Source organism: Podarcis tiliguerta, assembly GCF_965153285.1.
Source record: "Podarcis tiliguerta genome assembly, chromosome: 4".
In the NCBI taxonomy this organism is placed as follows: Eukaryota; Metazoa; Chordata; class Lepidosauria; order Squamata; family Lacertidae; genus Podarcis; species Podarcis tiliguerta.
Window position 1 is genome coordinate 62,965,528 of NC_139537.1, and position 27,918 is coordinate 62,993,445.

A 27,918-nucleotide genomic window follows, 5' to 3' on the forward strand; every position below is an offset into this window, starting at 1 on the left:
TAGTAGTAGTAGTAAATTTGGATGTTTTAAACTTTTTTTGCTGATTATTTTATTGTGTTACTCATTTTGTAAACTGCTTCGAGGTTTGGTTGGGGGTTTTTTTACACACAAGTGGAACGGAAATGTTATGAAATAAATAAATAAACTTTATGAATTGCACCAAAGCTGGAACAGTACAAGTCTGTTCTGCGAAGAAAATGAAGTGGGTTGATTTACAAAGTGAAGAAATGAAATAACGTGCTTTAATTATGTAAGGAAGAAGAATATAAGTTATATTTACAACTTAAATTGTCCTTTTAGTTACATGGACAATTTTACAAATGAAGCTATGCCCCTTTTTATTAATAATTCATGTCCTTCCCCACAAAACTTCAATCTAATGAACAATAAAACGTAAGGAAGAGTAGGAAACAAAATGCCATCATGGAAGCAATTCATCATTTGAACATGCATTGAAGTCACATTATGCAAATTTGAATGGCTTTATAAGAGTCTCCTGTTCGTTTACAAACCTGCTTTAGGCATAGACTTGAAGATGGTAATTGGTCAGTTCATGGTCTCAACACTGATGGGTGACACTGCAAACTATTTTATGTTTTTCACAACACTGTAACAACTTATTCTTCTTGAGATTTTCAAGGAGTTGGAAATATGTTGCTTGGTAGTTCTGTTTCTTTCATCAGTAATTAAGGAAAGAAATACATATCTTAAATTTTCAACAACAAAAAATGGACTTCTTGTTGATAGGCGGTAATAGAAATATTGTAAATAACTAAATACTCCAAAGTGTCCTTTTGTCGATTTCTTTTAAATTCTTGCTTTTAAATTCTTTGCTGCTTTTTTATCACTCATAAAACCTGTCATTTAGCTTAGAAACATGAATTTTTATCCATGGAGGAGCTCTGGAACATAGAAAATACAGGAAAAACGCTAACATATTTCTCCCGCAGTACTATGTATCTTTTGGAGCATGAGTCCTTTTAGGCATCAAGGTTATATGAAACTCATTTCCTTCCAAGATCTCATGTGTGGCTCTTTTGTTTTGGCAGGAACCTACAAAGCCTTCTCCAAACTGTTTTAAAGTTGGAATGAAGCTAGAAGCAATAGACAGAAAAAATCCTTATTTAATATGTCCCGCAACCATTGGGAATGTTAAAGGAGATGAAGTTTTTATTACCTTTGATGGCTGGCGAGGGGCATTTGACTATTGGTGTAAATATGATTCTCGGGATATCTTTCCAGTCGGATGGTGCGATTTAACAGGAGATGCTCTACAGCCACCAGGGAATAGTGGTAAGAATTTTTTATTTCTTAAATTCCACACGTCAGGCTCATCTGGTCCATCTTTGCTTTTAAGCCTGTGCCTTTAAGGCTTTGATACAGCTGACAGAGAAGCTATAAGGAAAAATGTGTTGGTTTTTGTGTGTTTCCCATCATCATTTAATGCTATAGCAAAATCTAAGTCGGGTGAAATAAAGCCTAAGGCATCCCACTAGCTTTAATTAAATGTCTTCACTAGCACCAGGGATCACCATTCCAATGTCTGCAGGTGCTATGGTGGCTACGAAGGTTTTGTGACTGCCGCCCTACAAAATTTGCCCACTAGTCCAGAAATATTGGTGACCTCTGCTCTATCATTTACTATCCTTGCAATGCAGCTTCCCCTCATGTTCATGGATAGAGGATTGCAGCCGAAGAGAGCCAAACCTTGATAACTTTACGCTTGCCACCAGTTCAGATGTAATGAGAAACCGTAGGGTCACGTTACCTGAACAAGGTGTAGCAGCCCTTGGGAGTTGCATGCTTCCCTCTCCCCCACTGTTGTGCTAAGGAAGGTGATTGGAAGCTTCTTTGGATAATATGTAAACCATGGTTTCCTATGATCAGGGAAAAGGGCTTCCGGAACATGGCTTGTTCTCACAAGTCATAACTTAAACAGACTTACCGTTCCATGACATTGGACGTAATGAAAGCTGTGTTTAAAATCAGAAGCAAAATCATCCCATGGTTTTTCATTATGTCTGAACTTAGCCTGTGTTATCATTATCAGAAGTAGTGGCATTATACATCTCCTTAATAAACTTTCCCACAATTACTATTGCATTATCTCTCTTGTGCATGTGTGTGTCTCTCTCTTTCCCTCCCTCTCCCTCTCTTACATTGGTGTACTATATTTTGTTCTCATTACAGTTATATCAAGAGACGCTGCTCAGCTGTTGAGTTTCTTATGGCACTAGCATAGCTACTGTCCATACAGTTTTTCAGATAGTTTTTCTAGCAGCTACTTTTTCTAGATGCATGAAGTAGTTTTTTCTAGATGCATTAAAAAGCAGGTTGCCTGAAAAAGCTGAGCAACTATCTCCTTCCTGCTTCGGAAGACCATAATTTGTCTTATATGGAGCTGCAACATCTGACTATTTGGTGATAGTAGGGTTTGACTATGCTGGGTCTGCTTATGGATCCTAAAATAAATGAACAGATGTGGAAAAGTTGTAAGCTCCAATAATTTTTTAGTCTTTTTCATAGGTCTACACATAATGTTTAATGCATATTCTCACACCTTATCAAAACAAGGATAAGCAATTGTAGAAGCAATTGAAGCATCCTAGTTGCTTTTATATGTTTGCAGTAAAGAACTACTGCTACTGAAAGCTGTATAAGCAATCAGTACTCTCAATACAGAAAGCCGTGTTAACATCCTTTGCTTCTTGTTCCATCCTTTCAAGATGCATTGTTGCTCCAGTTAGTATAAGACTATTTGGTTTGAAAAGACTTTAATAAAGTTGTTGCTTAGGATCAGAGTTTTAAGCAGGGACTGCTGCATAGCTAGAGTACCCACAAGAGACCTGAATGCTTGATGTCTCAATTGTTTTGCCAGCTCAGCGAGAAACAAAATGCTTTGTTTTGTTTGTGGAATGGAGAGGGCCATTGTAATGCAAAGCAATGGCCTGAAAAGAGCAAAAGGGCTGCCCACCCCCTTCCAACTGCACATTATATATTAATTACAAAGAGACACTGCCGATAACCCCCCCCCGCCCCATTTTAATAAACTAATATTTTAATGCACTAATATTTTAATACAAATCCTGTTGAGATTACAAAATGGTTTTCAAGTTTTGGCTCCTGTAGCTCAGCTGAGATACCTCTGTACATGATACAGTTGTGTTGGCAGCTCGATTTCTTTGCTTGTCCTTTCACTCTTTCCAGATTCTCTGACCCCATGTAACCTTTGATCCCCTCCTCAAGAGGGGGTGGTTAAGGAAGTATGAGCAGGTGACTGATGGTCACTGTCAATAGAGCCCACAGACAATATGTGAATTGCTTTAGCAGTCTCTCCCCTCCACTCTGTTGCCCTCCCCCTTCCTCTTCCTCTTAAACCAACAAATGCAAATTGCTGCACCCTGATTTGCTCCTGCAAAATTTCAGTGCCCTGGGCAGCGTGGGCTTTGTTGCAGATCTGCTTTTTCCAGTCTAAAAAAGCAGTCCTATGAGATTGGGTCTTGAACCTTACAAGCGGCTAATGTAAATGACATCTGCATCTCTGGAATATAAAGGTAGGAGACCTGTTTAAAGGAAATTGTTTTTATATAGCGTTCCAGCAGGGGCTCATTATTACTCCATTTGCAGCCTTTGTTCAGCAAGCACTATCCATCATTTATTCCAAAGAGCAGAAAGTTACTGTGTGTAAAAGCGTGTACCTGCTATTTTACAACCTGTGGCATTGAAGGGTGTTTTCTTTGTATTTGTGAACTCTGCTGTCCTCTCAGATTTTTGCTGCATGTTAAGCCATTGACATTTCAGTGGAGGCAGTGATAGACTGTAGCACAAACATGTTTATTCCAGATAACTGTTGTTTTGCAATGTGTGAGTGTGGCAAGTGTGTGTGAGAGTGTGTGATGAAATTTGTGTTTGTGTGCAGTGAAATTACATTTTGTAATAAAACTTTTATTTTTCAATTTTTACACCAGTGATGATTTTCTGAACATCGGAATACATGGAATTTAACTTCATATAAATGTACCTTCTTAGAAATGTTTCATTCTTCAACACTAGTATAATACAAGTGGTTAATAACTTTTGAATGTGATGAAGAAGAAAAGCAACACTGTTTAGTTAGCTAAAAACGTCTCCAGAACTGTATAAAGCTGTATGAAAAAGAAATGTATAATCCGTAGGGTGTGGTCTAGTCAAACAACAATATACATAGGAGCTGGGCCAGATTTCATGGGTTAAAATTTTGTGTCATATAAATAAAATATTTTCCCCCCCTATGAATGTGTTCTCTCTGTAGAATTTACCTGCTTTACACAAAAACAGACCATGCAACCTTGGTTATATCTTTCAAACATAGTTTTCCAGTGTTTAATTGGTCCAAAATGGTGCCACAATTTTATTTTTGAAAACTGAAGTGTTTTCCCTTTCATATTGAAGCGGCTGCATTTAGACATGGGCAGACATTGTTTTATCAACTGTGGGACTTTAAAATTGCTTTAGGGTTATTCTTGGATACTAGAAAAACAAGCTCAACGGAAACATCAAAACTACATTTATTTTGATGTGAAATATATATGCTTTATAAGGGGGGGGAAAGCAATCTTCTTCTGTAAGACACATGAAGGAATTGAACGGCGTAACTTCCTTGACCAAATGAAACCGGTCACAGGAATCCACATGACTGGAAAGTCAAGGGGTAGAAGGCAGAATGATCAAAACTTTTTCAGTTAATCAGAAGCATGGATTTATATATATGACTTGCTGTTCGTATAGAATTACCACAAATATTCTTGAACAAATTCCATTCATTTCAGTAGGGCCTGTGAAAGCAAAACTCAAAGCATGTTGCCAAGAAGTTCCATTAAATTTCATTTAGGGGTTCTTTTAGGGGGTGGGGGTGGAGCTCTTCTGTTATCTCATTATGTCCTAACTGGTGTTGCCAGGAAAGAAATCACATGGCCCAATTTTGTGCCTCTAGCAGCAGCTTGATGTACAGAAACCAGCTTTTCTTTGCATGAAGATTAACATTACCCACTTGCATATTTCTGCACATCAAGCTTGCTGTCAGAAACACCACTTCCCTTTCTGGTTTTAAAAGTTAGCAGTCCTTGTTTCAGTTCAAAATCACTTGAAAATATCTCATTGTCAACATACTTTGAAGTGTAATCGAACTTTTTAAAGAATACCGCTTCCTGAAGTGTATGCATTCTGATAAATGTATATTTGACTTCCTTCACAGTTTCGGGTACAAAGAATAATTCGAAACCCCAAACATCCCCTTCCAAAGTGACCCGGCGCTCAATGCAGTCTCCTCAGAAATCTGCTCCTGTTCCTCCTTCTACATCAAGGGGAAGGAAGCCTAGCCGGGGGAAACCAGCGGCTCCACCTGCAGTCCCGAGGAAAGGCAGGTCTCCCAAAAACACCCCTGTAGCGAAAAACACATCTCAAAAAGAGAATCTGAAAAAAAGGAAAAAAGGCTTGAAACCAGGAAGGAAGGTGAGAGCAAATCTGTTTACCATCACAATTGCAGTAGATGCTTTTTATGTTTCCCCAGCTTATTTTGTACTGATTTCCCCACCCGAGTTTCTTTTTGAAATGTGCAATTGTGCAAGCAGTTTACTAGGTGTGTTGTATTGAAAACGGCATCCTTTTCAAGGTTACACTCCCTTTGAAGGAGCACAGGTTTGCTGATCAGGTTACAGCAGATAATCAGCTTGGGGGTAATTCTGGATCCATCGCTGTCACTTGAAGCTCAGATGGTCTTGGTGTCCAGAGTGCCTTCCATCAGCTTTGGCTAGTGGCCCAGCTGCACCCTTATCTGGACAAGGGACAGCCTAATGTCTGTCATCTGTGCTCTGGTAAACTCTAGATTACTGCAGTGAATTACTGCATTTAATTACTGTAGTGGTTACTACTGTGCTGACTTCAGTGGCCAGGTTGCTCACCAGGGCAAGACGGTTTGAACATAACAATGCCAATCCTGCCCTGACTGCCCTGGCTGCTAATTAGGTCCCAAGCTTAGCTCAAAGTGCTGGTTTTGACGTATAAAGCCTTACATGGCTCAGGACCGTGATACCTCAAGGACTACTTCTTCCCATATAAACCGCCCCATATCATGTAATCATTATCTGAGGCCTTTCTTTTTGTGCCCCCTTCATGAGAGGTCTGAAGGGTGGGAACACAAGAACAAGCTTTTTTCTGTGGTGGATCCCCACTTGTGGAACGCTCTCTCCGGGGAAACTCACCTGGCACCTTCCTTGCGTGTATATAGGCGACGGGCATTCCCCTTCTTCTAGGCCTGTGACCAATAAAAAAAAAACTATGGCCTTTTAAACAGGGGCGGGGCATTATTTTTGTTTGTTACTATGTTATGTATTTTTGTGTTTTTATATTGTAAACCACCCTGTGATCCTCAGATGAAGGGCAGTATAGAAATAACAATAATAAAAGGTGCAAACAATATATTTTATTGAATGTATTGGAGACAAAGATAAATATATATATATTTAGATTGCTAAAATTGCTGATACAGGGAGAGTGCACTTGGAAATATATTACTTTAGAGACCACTTTATCCCTTACCTACCTAGTAGGCCTCTTCTTTTGAGCTGGGCCTGCCCTTTTGTACATGTTATTGGTGAACATTTTAGGCCTTGGAGCTTCAAGTATTGTTTTAAAATCAATCCTTAGTTGTTGTTTTGACCTATTTTTGCTTTTTAAATTGTTTGACATTAAATCACCTTGATACTTATGTGAAAGAGATATTATTATTTCGTTAATTTATGAACCACTTACTTGTCCTCAGCTACCCATTGCTACCCATTCAGTGTTAATCTAAATGTGGTTGCCAAAATAAATATCCCTTTATTTAATTTTTTGTTGACTCTCTGCTTTAAAAAGAGCTGCTTCGGTGCAGGCTAACTTTACTGGCAAAGATCACTAATTAAAACATGCATTTTTGCCAGTGGTTGCAAGGACAGTGGCAAAGAAGAATATCAGCACCTGCCATCATTATCAATTAAAGTATCAGCAGCTTTATTATCTATGGGAACTAGACATGAAAGTGGGACACAACTGATGTGGCTTACAATGCCTGAAGCTACCACTGTACTTAATATGGTAGCGATGTGTGAAGTAATCTTGAGCTGGCTTTTTGTGTGCTGGCCAGTCTTAACAGATTATCTCATGTGGTTCCCTAGCCTGTGATGAAATTCTGATGCTGACCCTTCTGGAGAACCCTTGAAAAATGGGTTGGGACTGGGAGTTGCAAAGATCTAGTCTTTATACACTTCTGGCAGCATTCTACAGTTAAGAGAACTAAGAGCTTCAGCAAATGGTGATCTGAAGGCTGTCTGTCTTCTGATAGGAAAGAAACAGTTATATTTTTTAAAATTTATGATAAATATATTCTTTTTACAGAAAAAAATCTTACCAGTGCAATCTCCAGTATTTCCTCCTCCCCTTACCTCTGCAAAAGTGGACAACAGCGCACCTCAGATACACAAAGATGGACCTGGTATCACTGGCGTAACAGCGGCTGTCATTTCAACAGGTAAAATGATCTATAGCTTGCATGTCTGTCTGTATAAATCTTCTGGGGTACTGCTGGTTGGTTCCAGAGTGTCATGAAAGCACTGGTAAAAGTAAATTGATTCAGATACTGGTCTGTAGCTAAGTGGTAGAGCATCTGCTTGCACGCAGGTGGTCCCTGGGTCAGTCGTCAACATCTCTAGGTATGACAGGGAATGCCCTGTTTGAAGCCATGGAGAGCCACTGTCAGATTGTTGCAGACATTACTGAGCTGGATAGGCCTATGTCTGACTCAGTGTAAGGCTGCTGCCTCTGTTCGCTTGAAAGTGAACAACAGCCTTTGACACTGGATCCGACTCCTCATTTTGTGTACAGGTTTGAAACTCTTCGGATATGTGTTACCTCTATCACCTCTCAGAAGAAAGCAAATTGTGGGCCCAATAACTTCTTTTTTAAGTAGCATCTTTTATGGATGCATGAAAGTCCACTAAACTAGAAATGCAGGTAACTGGCTGCATAGTTTTACTTCTAGTTAGCATGTACACAGTAGTAATGGAAAATAAAATAAAAATAATAGGAAGTAGTAGTAGTGATTGGAAAATGAAGCTATGGTGTGTGCTACTGCTAGGACCCTGGTCCCAAATCTCTCACTTGGCTTTCATTTCTTGGTAGACATTTCTTTCACTGCCTTCAGAGTTAGCAGCACTCTGCCTGCACAAAATAGGCCTCCATTGGCCTCAGTTATCTTCCTGTGTCTTGTTGCTTGGCTGAACAGTTTGCTTGTTACTTCCCTGCACAGGCTGAAGAACTATCTGGTTCTGTCAGATATAAGAGCAGATTATTTCCCCAAAGCAGTATTCAGAGTGTCTCTGTGGCTTGGTCCTATTCTTTCTCTCCCTGTTCTATCGTTTTTGACTGTTTACCCATCTAACAACCAGTCAGCTTTTTTGCAGCCCCATTTCCTTTGCATTCTAGATTTCCATGTTGCGGCTAACCCCCGCTTTTCACCTTCTGTTTCATTCTCCAGTGCATATCCAGCCCTGAAAGTGTGTTTATTTGATCTCTTGCTTTTCTCACCACCTTTCTTGTTTTGCTTTGAAATTCCTATTTCCTCCTCCTTTTATTTCTCATTCACCATGTTCTGTTATCTTGTCTTTTCCCTCCCCCCTGCCTTCTGATCTTATTTTTCTTTGCCTTAATTCTGACCTTCTGTTTTCCTGCTGCCTATACCCTACCCCTCATTTTTACTACAGTGGTACCTTGGTTTAAGAACAGCTTAGTTTATGAACAACTTGGATTAAGAACACTGCAAACCCGGAAGTAGGTGCTTTGGTTTGTGAATTTTGCCTTGGAAGCAGAACATGTTCCACTTCCTGTTGATTGTGTTCCATTTGTAAATCGAGTCCCCCACTGCTATGGGAAAGCACACCCTGGTTTAAGAACGCTTTGGTTTAAGAACAGACTTCTGGAACAGATTAAGTTCATAAACCAAGGTACCACTGTATTTCTCTTACCTTCTGTTTCTGTTTCTGCTTTTCTCTCATTCCATTTATCATGGGCATGTGGCAGTTACCTCTCATCAACATCAACAAACTATATTTTCAAATGCATATGTTGAAGATTTTCGCTCCATGAACACATTAATTTCCTGCCACATATTCAGTGTGACTTTACCAAGACACTTGGAGCCAACATTCCCTATCCAAATATGGGAAGAGTACCTTGATCTGGGGTTATTACAAGGGCAGACAAAATATAGAAGGGAAGCAGCCACATTTGCTCCTAAAGGCATATTTGTTAGCTCTATAGTTCTGGAGGATAACAGGAAAAAGCAAGGAATGTGGGTATATAATTTGGCAAAGTCAGTTAGGCTTGTCTACATGTGGCAAGTGTGGACATTTGTGGTTTCACCACCAACTGTTGGAGTTGGAGGTTAAATAAAGCATATGGAAGTAGTTTGTTTAGTGTGGGTAGATTTTACATAAAGGACGTGGGTGGCGCTGTGGTCTAAACCACTGAGCCTCTTGGGCTTGCCGATTTTAAGGTCGGCGGTTCGAATCCCTGCAACGGGGTGAGCTCCCGTTGCTCTATCCCAGCTCCTGCCAACCTAGCAGTTCAAAAGCACGTCAAAGTGCAAGTAGATAAATAGGTACTGCTGCGACGGGAAGGTAATCGCCGTTTCCGTGCACTCTGGTTTCCGTCAGTGTCTCGTTGCGCCAGTAGCGGTTTAGTCATGCTGGCCACATGACCCAGAAAGCTGTCTGTGGACAAACGCCGGCTCCCTCGGCCTGAAAGTGAGATGAGTGCCGCAACCCCATAGTCGCCTTTGACTGGACCTAATTGTCTAGGGATCCATTACCTTTTACCTTTACCTAGTTTTTACATGCAGAGCATCAGCTCCTCTGTTTCATCATTTAATTACAGTTTAGCTATTTGCAAGCTTTTGAAATAGATAAAATGTATAGAAGATGTTCATCCAGTCCATTCTCAATGAAAACTTTATGAAATATTATTTGGTCTGGAATGCATTGTTTGCAGATTCTTCTTTTTTTTTTAAAAAAAAATTGACATTCCTCCTTTTTTCCCCTCTTAGTTTGTGTCTATGTTAACAAACACGGAAACTCTGGGCCTCATCTGGACAAAAAGAAGGTTCAGCAGCTTCCTGATCACTTTGGACCGGGTCCTGTGAATGTAGTGCTTCAGCAGGCTGTGCAAGCCTGTGTGGACTGTGCCTATCAATCAAAAACAGTCTTTGGATTCCTGAAGTCGGGGCACCACGCGGGAGAGATCATCACTGGTATTTTATTGGTTTTATTTTTATATATAAATGGATTTATATCCCTTCTTTTTGCAGAGCCTCAAAGAAGCTAACCGTTAAATACAATCAAATGTCCATAAAAACGGAACGTAATAAAGCAGTATAATAAAAACAGCAGCAGAACTAATAAAACAAACCAGGAAGCTGTGAAACATGTTTGATAATGGCAAAGCATACTTGGGTAGAATCCAGCAAATGGATGAGCAATTGTAGCAGGTTTTCTTAACTTATTAGTAAAATGTGATTCAGTTTTAGTTTTGGTGCAAAATCAAGACCAAAGATTAGTGTGGCACAATTGTGTAAATGACACACTTCGTTTTATTTATTTGATCCAGCGGTAAATAAGGTAGGACTAGGTTTCTTTATGCTTACATTATCTAACTTTTTTTTTTAAAAAAAAAATTCAAACCATGTTTATGCTGTTGTTTTCTAGTAAAAGAGCAAAGAGTAAAAGACCTTGTGTTTTTTTCTTTTTTACATGAAGTGCTCCGAGCTACTCACTTTAGGGTTCCCACTAAATGGGTTTTTAACTGAGATGCTGTTGATGCTATTCTTTCCCTATAATTATATTTTAGAAGTGTGGAAGGGATAGCACACCAAGCCCTTGTATCATCTCTATTCCCTCACTGTCCTGAGGGCAGATGTGTTGTTTAAATATTTCTCCAGTTCTAAATTAGAGGCTGCTGCTTGTTACTTTTCTCCTGGCAGAAGCAATCTTCAGGACACAAGTTAACCTTAATTCATATGGCATAAAAAAGTGTTTGCCTTACTTTATTCTCCCTGTATTAATGCCAGATGAGGATAATGAACTATGGTATGCCTAAACCTTCATTTCCCGCAGTGTAACTTGTGATGTGCATACTGTGAATGGTCACTAATCTTTGTTCACATCTTCTGTACGCAAAAGGAAATGTCAGTCTACTGGCATAGATTTAACAGTTAGATATCAGCTTCATTTGTAAGACCCCATTATTGTACACAGGATGTTTGTAGCTTTATGGGATGCAAGAAGTTATAGAAGACTTCAGCTGTTGGTGTAAATTAACGAGCCCTTGGTATTTATGAATATAAAGCAACATATATAAAGTAGCTTTTAAAGTGTCTTATAAAATGCAAGGAATGCCATTTGCCAGGGCAATCACAGGTATTTTTACTCAAAGATAATTCCTATTGAATTATTTGGGGCTTACTTTCAGGTCAGGTGGGCTGGGAGTTGTAGCAGTACAGCAGCCTCAAATTTTACCATTGTGGGGTCTCTGACATTGTGTGTCATTTACAGCTGTCCAGCTCTTTCCAAACATAAAACAAAGCAGAAGTTTCAGCTTTGCAGCTTTTGCTGTTGTCCTTGATTTAAGCAAAATACAAAACAGGGAAAGTACCAGCAGTCAGCAGAACAGTTGCTACTCTGCTGATTACAGGTAGCCCAAGTCCCGCTCGTTTTGAGAAGGGGTCAAGGAGGACCAAAATCTTTCCCTTACAAGCTACCTGCATCCGAGACACCAGCCCAGTTCATGTGCAGGTACAGCGTGATGATGCATGCTGCTCAAAAGTTCCCATGCTGCTGCTGCTGAGCCACAGACTTAAGCAAAGCCGGTGTCTGGCTAGTTGTGTTGTTTCACCCTCTGGTTCACCGTTTGTTTCCTCCAAACAAACCACAGGCAGTAAGCCAAGAGAAAACCACAAGCCTACGTTCTCATGACTCAAGCTAGATTAAATTTTTTTCATCGGTGGCGTAGCAGGGAAGAATTGTTTTGGGAACTTTTGAGCAACCTTTCATTCACATGAAAACCTTGATTTGTTTTGCTGTGGTTCAATGTGATATGGGAGCCAGGCCTTTGATGATAAATCTACAGCCATATAACAAAACTTGTATCAGACTACGGCGCTGCCTTTATTTAAAGGGTAGCTTAACCACAGTTACTCCGGATTAGCCAAATGTTCAAGCTTTGGTATTGAAATTGGCAAAGACAACACAATAAATGTTCTGCCTTTTACCCCCTTTGCTTCTGTCAAACCGGGGGTTTCTGCCACAGGCACTGGTGTTTCAATCAATCCCGCCGTGATTTGAGGTCTTCTTTTTACCCTATAGCCTCCTTTGATGGGGAGAAGCACGCCATCAGTCTTCCTTCTGTAAACAGTGCCTCGTTTGTCCTGCGCTTCTTGGAGAAGCTCTGCCACAGCCTGCAGTGCGATAACCTTTTCAGCAGCCAGCCCTTCAGCCCTTACATGGGAAGTGCATACAGCCCCACCGAATATGATAGAAACAAACCAGGTAATGCCCCCCGCCGCCCTGCATTTTTAGAAGTTATGGTGTGTATTTTTAAAAAAACAAAACACAGTTGGGTTTATATTTGTGAATATCAGTGTATTTTAAGTCTTGTGCTTAAGATGTGTTGTTGTTTTTCTTTGCTTCCTGATACCATGTGTACACAGTCATAAGCAAGCACTGATAAATTCAATGGATTTTGCAACCTTAAGTCTTAAAAGGAAACCTCTCTGGTGTAGTGTGGCATAGGAATTTATGAGTCTTGATTTTAAAAATAGGTTTTAGTGTCTTAGCTTGTTCCTAGATTTTGACATATACAGCAACAGACACTTAGAAAGAAAAGCAGAATATTCCCTTGTGCCTTTTGTAGGGCTAATTCCACACCAGTTGCTGCTCAGGCATCATCCTGGTCATTGGCTGTTGCAAAAAGAAAGCAAACTGATTTTGATAAGCAATTTGAAAATTTCACACTCCTCACCATCAAGCCTCATATTTATGCTGCTGGATTTTTGGTGTGGATTAAATAATTTTGATTTTTGTCTCCCTCCCCCCATCAGATTTATAAAGGAATATTATTTATTTATTACACTTATTAGAAATTGACTGTGGTTGCAATCCATATATATTGTGTACTTACCTGGGAGTAAGTCCCATTGAACTCAGTAGAACTTAACTTTTAGATAGCCATACATAGGATTGCTGTGTGAACATGAGATTATATATATTGCTTCCTCAGATAGCCACGTGCAGATGTTAATTGCGAATTTGAATCTACCCAGTTTCACAGTTGTCTAGGCATTACATTATTACTTAATTTTCTAAAACTGCCTTTTCAGAAGGTTTTCTGTTAGACAACAGTGATTAAAAAAGCTGAGTTACTTCCTAAAAAAATGCTCAAACAGCATTTCCATCATGCATGCCAAATGTGTTATTGCAGTAACTCGTCAGCTGTCCTATGAAAGGTCCGTTATCCCTGTATGAATTATGTATATGAAACAAGGGGCTGAGAAAAATGTGGCTGAAAGCCTAAGGCCACTGAGGATGCGCATGACTGGGGAGAGATGGGACGTGGTCAGATTTCCTGGCTCACTCTCTTTGTCACATGATACCCTTCCAAGCTTATTATTTCTGTACCCACAATTTTCAGGAGCTGAAATAGTTGAAGGCTGTGCTTTCAATATTTTTGAGAAACTGTAGTTTGGCATCTGCCATGGCCATTAAAAAAAAGATGCACAGATGGTTAAGTATGCACATTTTAATCATTGCTTATTATGTCAATTGCTGCATGCTGTAATGAGCAAATTGACTGCAGTCCCTCTGTGATATACTGTGTTTCCTTTTTCAGTGTAGAAGACACCTTTTTTTCCCTGCTTACGGGTGACATCAGGTGGGGAGTTCAGCGCCCCCTAATGACTGAAGGCAGAAATCACTGTTCATATTTTTAGAAGCTTCTTATGTTCTCAGATCAGCCGTATTCTGCCTTTACCAAGTGTGTTCATGGCATGCATGCTCTCTCCATGATCTTTGCTTCTGGCATATTACTGTATGTTTGCATGCTTTTGTTTTTATGGTTTGTATGTTTGTTTAGTACCTCTCGTCTTTTCCTCCAGTAGTTTTTTAAAAAAAATATTTTTGCCGTAGTTGTGTCTTATCCTTCACTCTTTTCCTGCCCCTTGGTCAGCTCATTGCTACCTTTTTTCTGCTCTCCATTTGCCTCAGCTTTTTCCTATACCTCTGAACTTAAAAGGGGGGGGGGGGCTTTGGTTTCTGCTCTATATTTCGCCTTCCTTCCTCTCTTCATGAGGACTCTGTCCGTAGCCATCCCTCTGTCATGGTCAAGTTGTTCTGTTTTGGTTTTGCCTCCTTACACAAAAATCCTAGCAAACATTTTGGGGCGTATGGTCTTGATGAACTAAGTCACCCCTTAGGCATGGCATCACACCTGACCTCTTCAGTGGACCCATTTCAGAGATCAGGTGCATCTGCCCAGGCCAGTTCATCTGCATCTTCCCTGGTAGCTTCAGGAGTAAAATCTTCAGAAAGAAGCTCCTCTTGGGGACCCTCTCTGGACAGTTACCATCTTGGGTGCCAGCTCTGGAAGCGCCCTATCAACTTCCTAGAGCTTGGTCTTTCTAATGGCTTTCCGCTAGAGAACTGATCTGAGAACACCAAAAGCTTCTACAAAACTGAACAGGGGTTTCTGCCTTCAGCTACTGGGGGGAGATAAACTTTACACCTAACGTTATCAGCACATGCATGGGAAAAGAGCCCTTCATGAATACCAAATGGTATCATCGTAACTGTTTTCTCCAACGACAGTGCTTTGGAACAATTTCTGTAAAGGAGCACATACAGGGAAGTGGTTACACCAGAATGGAAGATCAATATACATTTTTGCATAGAAAGGTTTATGAGCAAGATATTCACAGATCCATGCAATGTAGAAAAACCCACAAGGGTTCCCATAGGTGTTTTTTCTACAGGAACCAGCCCAAATCATTTCCTCAAAGGAAATGTAGGAACTACACAAGGCAACTTAGGTGGCTGTTGTTTTTTAAAGTGATTCCTTTTCCCCCCTCTCCCAGCAAAAGAGGAAATATCTGACAACAGAAGTACAAAGCGATATTCTCAGGATTCACCGTCCTATACTGCCCCCCTGTCTCCTAAACTACCAAGGACTGAAGCTCATCCCTCAGAAGGTAACCATTGTTATATTTCTTTACAAAAGAAGCACTGCATTTCTAGGCAGTCTAGCCCAAGAGCACATCAAAACCCACATGAATAGGAGGATAAGTAGCTACTAGCCATGATGGCTATGTTTCACCTCCATTGTCAGAGGCTGTTGCGCTCAGGTCCTCCTTGCAAGCCTCCCATGGGCATCTGGGCACTGTGACCACAAGCATGCTGGACTAGATGGGTGACTGGCCTGGTCCAGAAGGGACTCTTCTTATTTTCTCATGCAGTCCAGGCATGTACTGGATTCTGTGGCAGGCACACCCAGATTGGAAGGATGGGGGGAAATATTCAACACACAAATAACACACTAGGCTACTTCCTCAGGACTGCACTATACGGTGTAGCTCACTGATTTCAGTGGGTTTACATCTACATATATTGTTCAGTACTAGGACAGGCAAAACAAGCTGCATGTTGATTCTAATGAAAACTGGAGAAATGAATATGTATAGGCATAGTTTCCTTACTTCACCAATTCGTAAATTACACCCCAAATCCATACACATCTGGGATTACTGCCACTTCTACAGGAGCCCTTTTCTCTGAAATTGCCCTTGTTTGTGTATTTTTATGGGGAATCTAGTTACCATATAGGCACAGTTCCTCCTACTTCTGTGTCTTTTCCACTATAATCTGGGGAGCGATGGTGCACTGGCTATAAACAGCATCAGGCTGTTTATGTTTCCCAGTGCAGATGGGAAAAATGCTGTCTTGTTCGTACCTTTGAATGGAGGGAGCCCTTCCATTCATAGATGCCTATTTAGAATACCAGCCCTTTTTACAGCAAAGTATCTTTCCCCACACCCCAAGACCACCCTATTCTCAAGGATATTGCCATAATACTTCCTAATGTAAATGCATTATTTATGTTAAATTACTTTATACAGCGGAAACCTTGCCAAGTGAAGAAAATGGCACTTCCAAAGAACACAGATTTTCAGAGGACTCAATGGATTCTGCACTTAATTTAGTCAATCCCGCAAGCCCTAACTGCCGGAATTCCACTGAATATCGAACCTCAGGGAGTGCAGCCTATTACAGGAATTCTCTTCCGCCAATGACTGCTACCTCAAACACAGCACCAATTCTACGGAGACTGTCGTCAAGTTCTGCTGGGAACAGCAGTTACTATGAAGTCAACAGGAACAGGCTGCAGAGGAGGATTGAAGGTACAATCTAGTTCTTTAAAAGCCTATGCTCTGTTTTGTCTTCTTAACAATATATAAACTCATATATTATTGCTTTTTTTTTTTGTCTTGTTGAACAAAAACTACAGTTTATAAAGCTGGTTCTGAACATGCTTTGATATGCAAGGATTTGAAAAAGAAGTCAAAACTTGCAAAGTTATCAGACATGCCAGAAATCGTTAGCCACCCAATCTTGCTCTGTAGAGATTCCTCGTGTTGTAATGTCCTCCCTCCTGGGTTTATAAGGGATCGGCTGGTTGTAGGTCACTGAAGAACCATTTCTGAAATGTAGGAAAATTCCTTGAAGATTCCTGTCTTCCTTAACAGTGTTTTAGGTATTTCCTCAACTCTCCTTGATATCTCAGAAGTTGGTAGGTAGTTAATTCTCAGTTGTCACCTCTATTCTTGAACTTGCTGTACCTTAAATATAGTGTGGTGTAATCTGTATTATTCAGGCCTTCCTAACCTATGAAAGTCTGGCCAGATGAGCTAATTGTTGCATTTCACAAATACCAGTTCACTCTTCTCTTTTCTGTAGGCAGAACATCAAGTGTAGTGGAGCCTTAAGAGCAAACATACGTGATCTTTTATAGATATAAGTCACCATATGGTATTTTCACTCCTACCACCCTTCTTAATTAACCAGTCATGCAGTCAGATGTATATTTAACCACAGCATGAATAATAATAAAAAGCACTAAGTGTTTACAGATTATTATTAAATATAATCCTTTTTATTTGGAGAGGCACTCATGAGGAATGGCAGGGAAGGATCACCATGTGGTAATTTGCCCCCTCTTATTTATAAATGGAAGCCCAAGAACTTGGTGTTGTGTGTCCAAAATGAGCTGGTTATACAAACGGCATTTCCACCTTCCTCAGTTTCTTGGATTTTTTAATATTTAAGCTGCAAGCTCCACAACAGGACCTGACCTCAGCACGCTAAAACGAGAACCCTCCCGCGTACCCAGTAAGGATCCTTCTATGTGGTCGATAGATGAAGTCATGCGATTTGTGAAAGAAGCTGATCCTCAGGCATTAGCGCCTCACGCAGAACTCTTCAGAAGACACGTAAGGAGCCTTTTTGCTTATATTACATTTAGTCTATTGTACTAAAGGACCCCTGACCATTAGGTCCAGTTGTGGCCGACTCTGGGGTTGCGGCGCTCATCTCACTTGATTGGCAGAGGGAGCCGGCGTACAGCTTCCGGGTCATGTGGCCAGCATGACTAAGCCGCTTCTGGTGAACCACAGCAGCACACGGAAACACCGTTTACCTTCCCACCGGAGCGGTACCTATTTATCTACCTGCACTTTGACGTGCTTTCGGACTGCTGGGTTGGCAGGAGCAGGGGCCGAGCAACGGGAGCTCACCCCGTCGCGGGGATTTGAACCGCCGATCTTCTGATCGGCAAGTCCTAGGCTCTGTGGTTTAACCCACAGCACCACCCACCACCCAATCTATTGTACTACATGAGAGTAAAAAAACTTGGGCACAACCTTTGAGAGATTGTGGTTTGTTTTTCCAGGGACACAAACCATTTTGCTTTTTAAAAACAAACAAAAAAACCAACAAACCTATAACAAGCTCACTTGAAGCCATCCATTGTGATGAATCACATTCTCTGTTGGGTTCTTCACTACAAATGCTCATTATTTCTCAAAGTAGAAGTCGTCTCTATTAGCCTGTGAAGCATGACCCATTATTGTGCAATTCTCTGGCAGCCCTCTGGAGACTACATAATCTCTGCATTTTATTTTTATTTTGGCAGGCAATAACTTTCCAGTCCTTTGGTTAAAAAAAATCCCAGCAAAACTTTTATTTCATAAAATTTATATGCTGCTTGATTGTTAAAAGCATACACCATCCAATCAGGCATTTTTGGTAGGATACATTTAAAGGACTAAAATCAATTCCCAGCTGAAATTGAAATTGGTTCCCAGTTTGAGGCTATAGCTGACTGACTCCCACTATGAAAAGATGAGGCTGCTGAACAGACTTTTGGGCCTTGGGGTTGTTGATGCTGGTTTTTTGTGTCTTTATTTTAGATCTTGTGATTTATTCGGAAATGGTTCAGTTTGGTTTTGTATATTTTAATGTTTTATTATTTTTGACTACTTTTGTTAAGTTGTGGTTGAGGTTTTCCCCCCATGTTGTAAACAGCCTTGAGCATGAACTCTGGAAAGGCAGCATACAAATAAATTATTTCCCTGCAGAACCTTCCTATAATTTAGAATTTTCTGTGGCCAAAATTCAGTGAAAAGCCATTTCCTTTGCAGGGTTTCTGCTATATAAAATAATTTAACACAAATAGTGCATTTACATTCGGAAGTATTTTGGCAATATCCTTGAGAATAGCTTTTTAAAAAATGCAGATGACCTAATGGTCACAACACCAGACCCCATAAGCACAGCAACCTCCCTAATCAGAGAACTCAACACATTTGCAATGGTGTCGGGCCTACAGGTAAATTTTACAAAGTCAGAAGCTATGTGCTTCAACACCCCTCCTCACACCCAAAAGGAACTCACGAAGGTCACCAAAATAAAACTTTGCCACACCAAGTTCAGATACCTAGGGGTACAAATAACCAGAAACCTCAATAAATTGTACCTCCACAACTACAAGCCCCTGTGGCGACAAATTAACAAAGACCTAACGAGATGGAATAACATGAATTTCACTCTCTCAGACAAAATAGCCATGATCAAAATGATCACACTCCCAAAACTAACCTACCTATTCCAGGCCCTCCCCATCTGGATCCCCTCAACCCAACTACGCAGTTGGCAGAGAAAACTACACTCTTTCATCTTCTCACATAAAGAACCAAGAATAAGCCCCAAATACCTGCACCTCCCCACCTCAGAAGGAGGATGGGGAATCCCCAACATAGAAGCATATTACAATGCCAACCAAATACGCCATATAATCCCATATATACTAGAAGATGAGACAAAACAATGGGTACACCTAGAGAGGGGCACAATTGAAAACACCTGCACCACAACATACCCACTCCTCCCAAACAAACTAAAGAAAATTCCCACAACACTTAACAGGTACACACAGACCATGCTCAAAGCATGGAAAACAAATAGGCAAACTATCCCCAACCCCATCCCCACTAATCCCCCTGGCGCACCACCCATTATTCCACCATGCAGCACAAAACCTCCAGATAAAAACCTGGCAAACCAAAGGCTTATATCGCCTAATAGATTTTTATAAAAATAACAAACCTTTGTCAACACAAGAAATACAAGACAAACTAGAAGACACCCAAATGCCCTGGTTAACACAACACCAACTACATGCCCTCTTAAACAACCCAACAGTAAAATCAGCAGCAACTAGGCCCCTGACAACCTTCGAAAACCTCCTCCTGACAACAAAGGGAAACGGTAAAGGGATGGTATCCGCAATATACAAAATACTACTCCAAAATCCCGTAAATCCCCTAGATGCAATCAAAAAACAATGGGAGAATGACATAGGCTATGAGATTAACCCCACTCAATGGACCAGAATGTGGTCTAAGCCCCCCTTTAAATCCATATCAACGAAAAGAAAAGAACTCACACTGAAACTCACCTACAGGTGGTACCTAACACCAAGGAAACTACCGCTAATACACCCAGGAACCTCACCAAAATGCTGGAGAGGGTGCACCTCCACAGGCACATACCTCCACATGTGGTGGGAGTGTCCCAAAATCCAACTATTCTGGACAACAGCCATACAAGAAATATGTAAAATAACTAAGCAAGTAATAGACATCACCCCAGAATTGGCCCTACTAAACATTTTCCAAGACAACAATGCCCATTTACACCACAAAGAACTCATAACCCACCTACTCTCAGCAGCCAGAAGCATCATAGCCAGACACTGGAGAGACCTGTCAGGAGTAAGTATGGACCAATGGTACCAAATAGTATGGGAAACAGCCCTACTAGAAAAATTAGCTAATAAACTGAAACTGACACGGGGACAAACAGAAGAAGACGCCTTTACCCCGGTATGGCTCCCCTTTATCACATACACAGCCCAACAGGACAATGACAATAATCCACCAACAGCACACAAATCAATATGGCTAACGTGATCCAAAACACCCACCCACCTCACTCACACACGAAAACAAAGATCACCACAGCCAATCACAAGCAAACAATCACACCCTAGTCCAACCCCAACCCCTCTCACCACCAAAGGAACACAAGTGAACAACACAAACAACGCTGACCCCAAACTCTACATACATTAAACATAATAGAAACACCGCCACCCGACCCCACCCCCTTCCATCTTCCCTCTCTCCACCCCCCTTTCTTTTTTCTTTTCTTCTCCCCCTAATGCCTCAACAAATGAAATGGATTTGTAAAAATGTTACATGGAAAAACAACGAGGCATTACACTTACTTCTGTAAAACAAGAAAATCCTTAATAAAATATCAAGATAAAAAAAATTTAAAAAAATAACACAAATAGTGCATTTACATTCGGAAGTATTTTGGCAATATCCTTGAGAATAGCTTTTAAAAAAGCTATGTCTACAAATACTTTGCTGTAAAAAGAACTGGTATCCTAATTAAAGGTAAAGGACCCCTGACAGTTAAGTCCAGTTGTAGACGACTGGGGTTGCAGTGCTCATCTCACTTTACAGGCCGAGGGAGCCGGTGTTTCTCCGCAGTTTTTCCGGGTCATGGGGCCAGCATGACTAAGCCGCTTCTGGTGCAATGCAACACCAAGACCAGAGCAGCACACAGAAACGCCGTTTACCTTCCCGCCGGAGCGGTACCTATTTATCTACATGCACTTTTTGGTGTGCTTTCGAACTGCTAGGTTGGCAGGAGCTGGGACTGAGCAACGGGAGCTCACCCTGTTACGGGGATTCGAACCGCCTACCTCCTGATCGGCAAGCCCAAGAGGCTCAGTGGTTTAGACCACAGCACCACCCACGTCCCTTGGTATCCTAATTAGGCTTCACAAATAGAAGGGCTCCTTCCATTTACAGACGTTACAAAGACCCTAGGTCAGCCTTTACCAACCTTGTGCCCTCCAGATGATTGGGATTGCAGCCCCCATCAGTCCCTGCCAGCCCAGGTGTTCTGGAGGGTGCAAGGTTGGCAAAGACTGCCCCAGATCATAATTTATCATTCTCTTTATGATGTTTCCCCAAGGCTGTACTCTACAACCTACTGTATCTTGTTGAGCTTATTACACGCAGATGCACATTGTTTCATGCAAGCCTAGTACTATTTTTTCTTTCCTTTTCAAGGATTCTAGACCAAGATATTACCAGGTGGTTAATCCTTATTGTGTGCTCTTTCCACAGGAAATTGATGGAAAGGCTCTCTTGCTACTGAGGAGTGATATGATAATGAAATATATGGGACTGAAGTTGGGGCCTGCACTAAAGCTGTGCTACCACATCGAGAGACTTAAGCAAGGGAAATACTAAGCAACTGATGCACAACTATAATGTCACATGTTTATTGGACAACCTCTCAGGTTCATCAAGATGGGGGAAGGCACAATACAGCGGGAACTTTGCCTGACTGAGCATCTTAGAAATGGATGGGAGATGGTCCATTCACTTCAGCCAAACAAGTTTCCAGCAGATCGTGTCCAGTGTTCCATTCACTGTGCAGTCCTAAACTGTCACTGGTTTCCAGAAGTTTCTTCCCCACAATATGAAATTTGTTGTCAAGAGAAAGCAGTTACATTTTTGTATTTACAAAATTTTCAAGGTGCAGGGAAAGGCAGTGCCATGGGTATTTACATGGGAAGTTCTAAATATATTCGCAACCATTTGGCTTCAGCTGGTGCATTTTCATTCAGAACCAAAACAGCTGAATTTCCAAAGGAATTAAAATATGCTATCAGGATCTTAACATTATTTGTTTTGCAAAGGTGACTGAATTAATAATGCTAAACGGGAAAAAGTATGTCTGCAATGAGTTCACGTCTTAGTTAACATCCTGATACTCCAGGAGATCGCTATTCAGTTACGCTACATAGGTTTCCACAAAGGGAATAGCCATATGAAATGTTCTGTATGTGTGCGCGCTGTGTGTTTAAAAACAAAAGAAAGCTTTTGTAAAGAGTTTTAAATTATGAGGGGAATTTTTGTAGTGTTGACAATTTAAGCTGGCAGTATTTCTTTTTCTTTTTTGAGAAGGAAGTTCTCGTGGCTGATTTGAACAGCCAACTTTTCCAGGTGAGTGAACAAATTTCCTCCTTGCTCACCGGAACCTGTGCCACCTATCATTTTGAATCATTCCGTCTCTGTGGAGCTTAACATGAACATAAAACGTTCATGCGCTTGTATATTTGTGTGTGAGTACGATACATGCCTCTGTGCTGTACATAGTGTTCATTTTTTTGGAAAGTCTTTTAAAAGGTACTTTTGCACTGTGACAGATGACAAACTGTAGAGATAAAAGTTTTACCAGTAAAAACAAAACAAAAAAAACCCATGCACAATCCATTTTGGCCTCTGTTTACAGATTGTTATGCGCAGTACGAGGCTTTGTGAACACTCTGCTGAGCACTATGATCATTTCTTGACACTCATACAACTACAGGCTTCTTGCTGGAGGACAGGGTGGGGAGGGGAAGAAAAGGGCCTAGATCCATTTCCTCTATCACTCCAAATCTCAGATGATTTCATGCTTTCAGGCCTGACTGCACTGAAGTCTGTTAGGTTCTGTGAAATCCAGCAAGTATTTCTGCACGCAGCTCTAGTACTAGACGCACGGGTCTGAACTCCACAAAGCACCTTTTGCTGCATGTGGATCACCCTTGCTGGATGAAAGTGAATGTGTCTTCTTGCTGTTATTGACTTAACACCTGTCTGCTTTGCTTTCCATTTCTGGAGGGATAAGAAACAATCAAAGGACAGGTGGATTCACGCAGGGGAATGTCCCTGTACTATGCAATATTTTGGATTTTCATCATGTCGTGCTGAGCCATTTTGTTCTGGGAAGATTTCTGGAAAAAAAAGTGTGGTGACTTTTTTTTGTTCTGATTTTCTATCTTGCCCTCAGCTTCTTTTAAAGTAGAAAAAAATGACAATTTTAACAAAGAAGTTGAACTGCACATGGATGTGTGTGTGTATTATACACTTTGGTGCTGTTTCTATAAGCTACAAGAAGTGCTGATAGTAAAACATTTTGCTGTCACTGCCAATATCATATCAGGGACAATTGTGTACATTTGCTGTGTAGAAAATGGAATGTACTGTATGTAATAGTACAAGTGATGATAGAGAAGATGTAGTCCAAAAAGGAAGGTAGATTTTATATTTCTTATTGCCTTTTTTATATCAAATGTGTCTAGTTAAAGAAAGTATTTTTACACATTACTCATTTGAAAATGCCTTGCTTGCTGGTATACTAGTATTACTCAGGTTTAGCAAAAAGTACTGCAAAGTCACAAAACAATTTCCAGGCTTAAGTATTTCTTTAAATCACTGCAATATGATTTAAATGAGTTCACTTCAGAGGTGTGTTGTATTTTATGAACAGCCTGATGTTAATATTTGTTGTGTCTGCTAAATAGTTCCCTCTATTAAGTGTACAAACCATTATACCAGCCCAGAATGGCTTTGGAACTGCGCCACTCAGCTCTTGCAGATGTTTGGAATTGAGCTGCAAGGGCTGCAATATATTTTACGAAATTAATCTTAATGAAAAATAGATGCATGACATGGGTAATGTGATAGCAAATACTTGGCATTTATGTTGGTGGCTGCAGTCTGTGAGACCCCCGCACATTTTTTTCTGCAGTTTTTGGCTGAGTGAAATTTACGCATACTCAAAAAATTACCAAATTTATCCATAGTTTTTAATCAGCAATACTTGGACAAACTTTTTGCTTCTAATGTGGCAATTCTGAATGCTGTTAATACAAACTAGCATGTGGAAGAGAGACGCTGTAAAATACAATGTGTATTCTAATAAGTGTGGCTTATTCCACTCCATGATAGAGAATATTAAAAAATAGATTTGAATATGGAGAAAACCCCAATCTTGCATGCATGTGGTTATTTTTAGCCGTCAACTGGAAGAACAAGGATCTTATAGTTCAACTCATTTTATATAACCTACAGTTGGTTTTAAAATGTTTTATACAAATATTTTAGCCTCCCTCATGCATTTTGGGAGTGTGGTTTTTGCCATTGAATAGGGGAAAGGGTGTGCATTGCATTGTGTACACGAAACAAGAATGCCATACTGAAATTTAACCTTGTACTATATATATAGCATGATATCAAACTCTTATCAAGTGTTTGTAACAGAATATATATTTTAATTATTTTCAACTGGATGTTTTCATCTACGCAGAAAATAAAACATGTTCAGTGTTTACATGTTAGTTTTTTATGATATCAGCTGTACCTGATTTATGCAAGTAAATGTGTAATTGTACAAAGTCCTTCTACACACAGTACCAGACTACTAATAGTGCTTCAATTAGCTAATAGTTGAATTAGAGTGAGCCTTTCAAACAAACTGTCATCTTTGCATTGAGCCCTGAACTGCTTAGCAAGACACACACTTTCTCTCTTGCCAATTCTATATCTTGCCGCAGCACTAGATGTCAAGATATTATACAGACTTCTGTCACCAAATCCCACCAGTAAATGACAGGTCCTTTGTGAAACATACAGAGTTGAATACTTTCTGGACCGCCGAATAATTGATGCTTTTGAATTATGGTGCTGGAGGAGACTCTTGAGAGTCCCATGGACTGCAAGAAGATCAAACCTATCCATTCTTAAGGAAATCAGCCCTGAGTTCTCACTGGAAGGACAGATCCTGAAGCTGAGGCTCCAATACTTTGGCCACCTCATGAGAAGAGAAGACTCCCTGGAAAAGACCCTGATGCTGGGAAAGATGGAGGGCACAAGGAGAAGGGGACGACAGAGGATGAGATGGTTGGATGGTGTTCTTGAAGCTACCAGCATGAGTTTGATCAAACTGCGGGAGGCAGTGGAGGACAGAAGTGCCTGGCGTGCTCTGGTCCATGGGGTCACGAAGAGTCGGACACGACTAAACGACTAAACAACAACACTTTCTGGACAGGGGGGTTGCTGATGGTCTTAACAAGAAGCTGTTGAGATGATAAGGCTTGCCTTAAACCATGCTTCAGGAAAAACATACGGTTTGCATAAGTGTGTGGTTTTTATCAGAACAAGCTAAAATATGACGTAAGGTATTCTGTTGGCCAATGCTTTACACCAAGCAGACCTTGAGCAAAGAAATACAGAGGGAGCATTGGTCCAGTACTTGAACTCAACACAAAGAGAAGATGAGCGGCTATAAACACTGAAGGGAAGGTGGGAGTTTCAGTCTTTTATTTCAAGAAAGAAAGGCACTTTAAAAAAAATCAGTAAAAAATATTTTTGACAGTCGGCCACAGAATTAAAGGAATATCTGCTGTGATTTATCACCATAAAAAGTAGACCCATACAAATAATGTTCAAGTTCATTCCAGCCAACATCTAGCAACATGGTTGGTATTCAGAATGCTTAATTACCCATCTCCAGCCTTAGAAATATAGCAAGGCATTTCTTACACAGAGTTATTTAACAGGCCTCAACAAAGGGATTCCTCTGCCCAGACATGGGATGGCTGTAGTGAGATCTAAACATGAAGTATTCTGTCCCTCTTTAAAATGTCGCAGTGACTGACTTGTCTCCTCCTTTCAGAAAATCTCACCTGAATACACATGCCCAGTTTCATACTTGGAACTACTGCTCATGGGTTCAAAATGGTTGGTGACCTGGGATCTAGCATTCCAAAAAGTCCATTCACACACATCTACACTTTGTTTTTACTGCTGGGGAGAGGGAAAGAGATGCCAAGTTCAGATTTCCATGTAAAGGTAAAGGACTCCTGACAGTTAAGTCCAGTCGCAGACCACTCTGGGGTTGCAGCACTCATCTCACTTTACTGACTGAGGGAGCTGACGTTTGTCCACAGACAGTTTTCCCTGGTCATGAAACCACAGCTGCGCACAGAAACGCCGTTTACCCTCCCACCAGAGCGGTACCTATTTATCTACTTGCACTTCTGGCGTGCTTTTGAACTGCTAGGTTGGCAGGAGCTGGGACCGAGCAATGGGAGCTCACCCCGTTCTCAGGGATTTGAACCGCCGACCTTCTGATCGGCAAGCCCAAGAGGCTCAGTGGTTTAGACCACAGAGCCACCTATGTCCCCTCAGATTTCCATACTCAAGCATTTAGATGTTTTTGGGCTTTCCTGGAGAACTGGTTTCGGGGCTTGACTCACCTTCAGCACACCTTGTGGAAGCACTTGCATACCCTCCAGAGAGATCCATGGATGTTTTCTCTAGGAGCCCTGTAAGAGACACTGTTCATGCTCACCCCTCCCGCTCTCTCTCCAGAGAGAAAGCAAAATAGTGAAGAAACTTTTAAATTATTGAAGGTGCACCAAAGGATAGCAAAGCAAATGAGAGTCAAGTCCAGCAGTTACAACACATGAGATGCTGCCCTGGATCCCTTCCCAGTGCCACAGAGGAAGTGCCGACATGATTGCAATAATAATAAGAGCAAGGCTCTTCACCCACCCCCAAATATCGCAACTTGTTTCGGTTGCTTATACAATCCTGACTGCATTTATAGTCTCTGATGACACTCTTAAAAATGACAGTAGTTAAAAACAAAGGTAGCAGTATTACCTGTGGTAATGAGACAAATCAAATTGACCAAAACAACCCCAATCCTATTATCAAGTAAAAGAACAGCAAAACAACACACAATGCCACAGCAGCAAAGAGCCAAAATGACGATCCCAAACTCACTAGCAGAAGACCCGGTTCTGCTGAAACAGTTAAACCTTTAGATGGCAGTAGAACACTGACCTTTCTACCTCATCCAACCTGTCGGTGCAGTAAATTCCACATAGGCCGTGTTGTCACAGAGAGAGTCGTCTTGCGCGTTGCCACCAACTCTGCCTCAGGATGTAGCGGCACAAGCAATACTTCTGTTAAAAAAACAGTAAATTCCCAAGCAGGTGGGCAGTCCTCCCAAGCTGTTTAGGGCTTTCGAAGTAATAACTAGCATTGCAAATTGCATCTAAAAACAGTGGAATGACCAATATATCTGGTAACATGATTCCAAGAGTAGACCCCAGTCATGATTCTTGCTGCAGGATTCTGCACTAACCAAAGTTCCCAAGTGGTCTTCAAGAGCTGCCCTACAAAGCGTGCATTACAGCAGTCCAATCAAGATTTAATTAATAACATGTCTGATTGTGGTCTGACTGCACCAGAAAAGCACACAGCAGCTGAAACAACAAAAGCACTCTTGAGCTATGGTCACCATGTGAGCATCTAGAAGAAACCTAAGA

General features: G+C 40.9%; 1 protein-coding gene and 1 long non-coding RNA gene across 4 annotated transcripts in view; one reads left to right on the top strand and one right to left on the bottom strand.

Moving 5' to 3' along the window:
• SCML2 (Scm polycomb group protein like 2) overlaps nt 1-24,911 on the top strand; it is a 47,821-nt gene extending 22,910 nt beyond the window's left edge. For all 3 annotated transcript variants that reach the window (XM_083439421.1, XM_083439422.1, XM_083439423.1), the window contains exons 7-15: nt 1,050-1,293; nt 5,234-5,490; nt 7,414-7,546; nt 10,118-10,321; nt 12,432-12,614; nt 15,194-15,307; nt 16,232-16,513; nt 17,439-17,602; nt 21,875-24,911. In XM_083439421.1, the coding sequence (XP_083295547.1) occupies nt 1,050-1,293; nt 5,234-5,490; nt 7,414-7,546; nt 10,118-10,321; nt 12,432-12,614; nt 15,194-15,307; nt 16,232-16,513; nt 17,439-17,602; nt 21,875-22,000 (1,707 nt within the window). In that variant the 3' untranslated portion in view covers nt 22,001-24,911. The remainder of the gene's footprint in view (nt 1-1,049; nt 1,294-5,233; nt 5,491-7,413; nt 7,547-10,117; nt 10,322-12,431; nt 12,615-15,193; nt 15,308-16,231; nt 16,514-17,438; nt 17,603-21,874) is intronic.
• LOC310677122 lies at nt 23,565-26,852 on the bottom strand. The gene is made up of 2 exons (XR_014510939.1): nt 25,616-26,852; nt 23,565-25,222 (listed from the first exon to the last, which is right to left on the bottom strand). It is a non-coding gene; the product is annotated as an uncharacterized lncRNA (long non-coding RNA).
• Between the last annotated feature and the right edge of the window lie 1,066 nt (nt 26,853-27,918).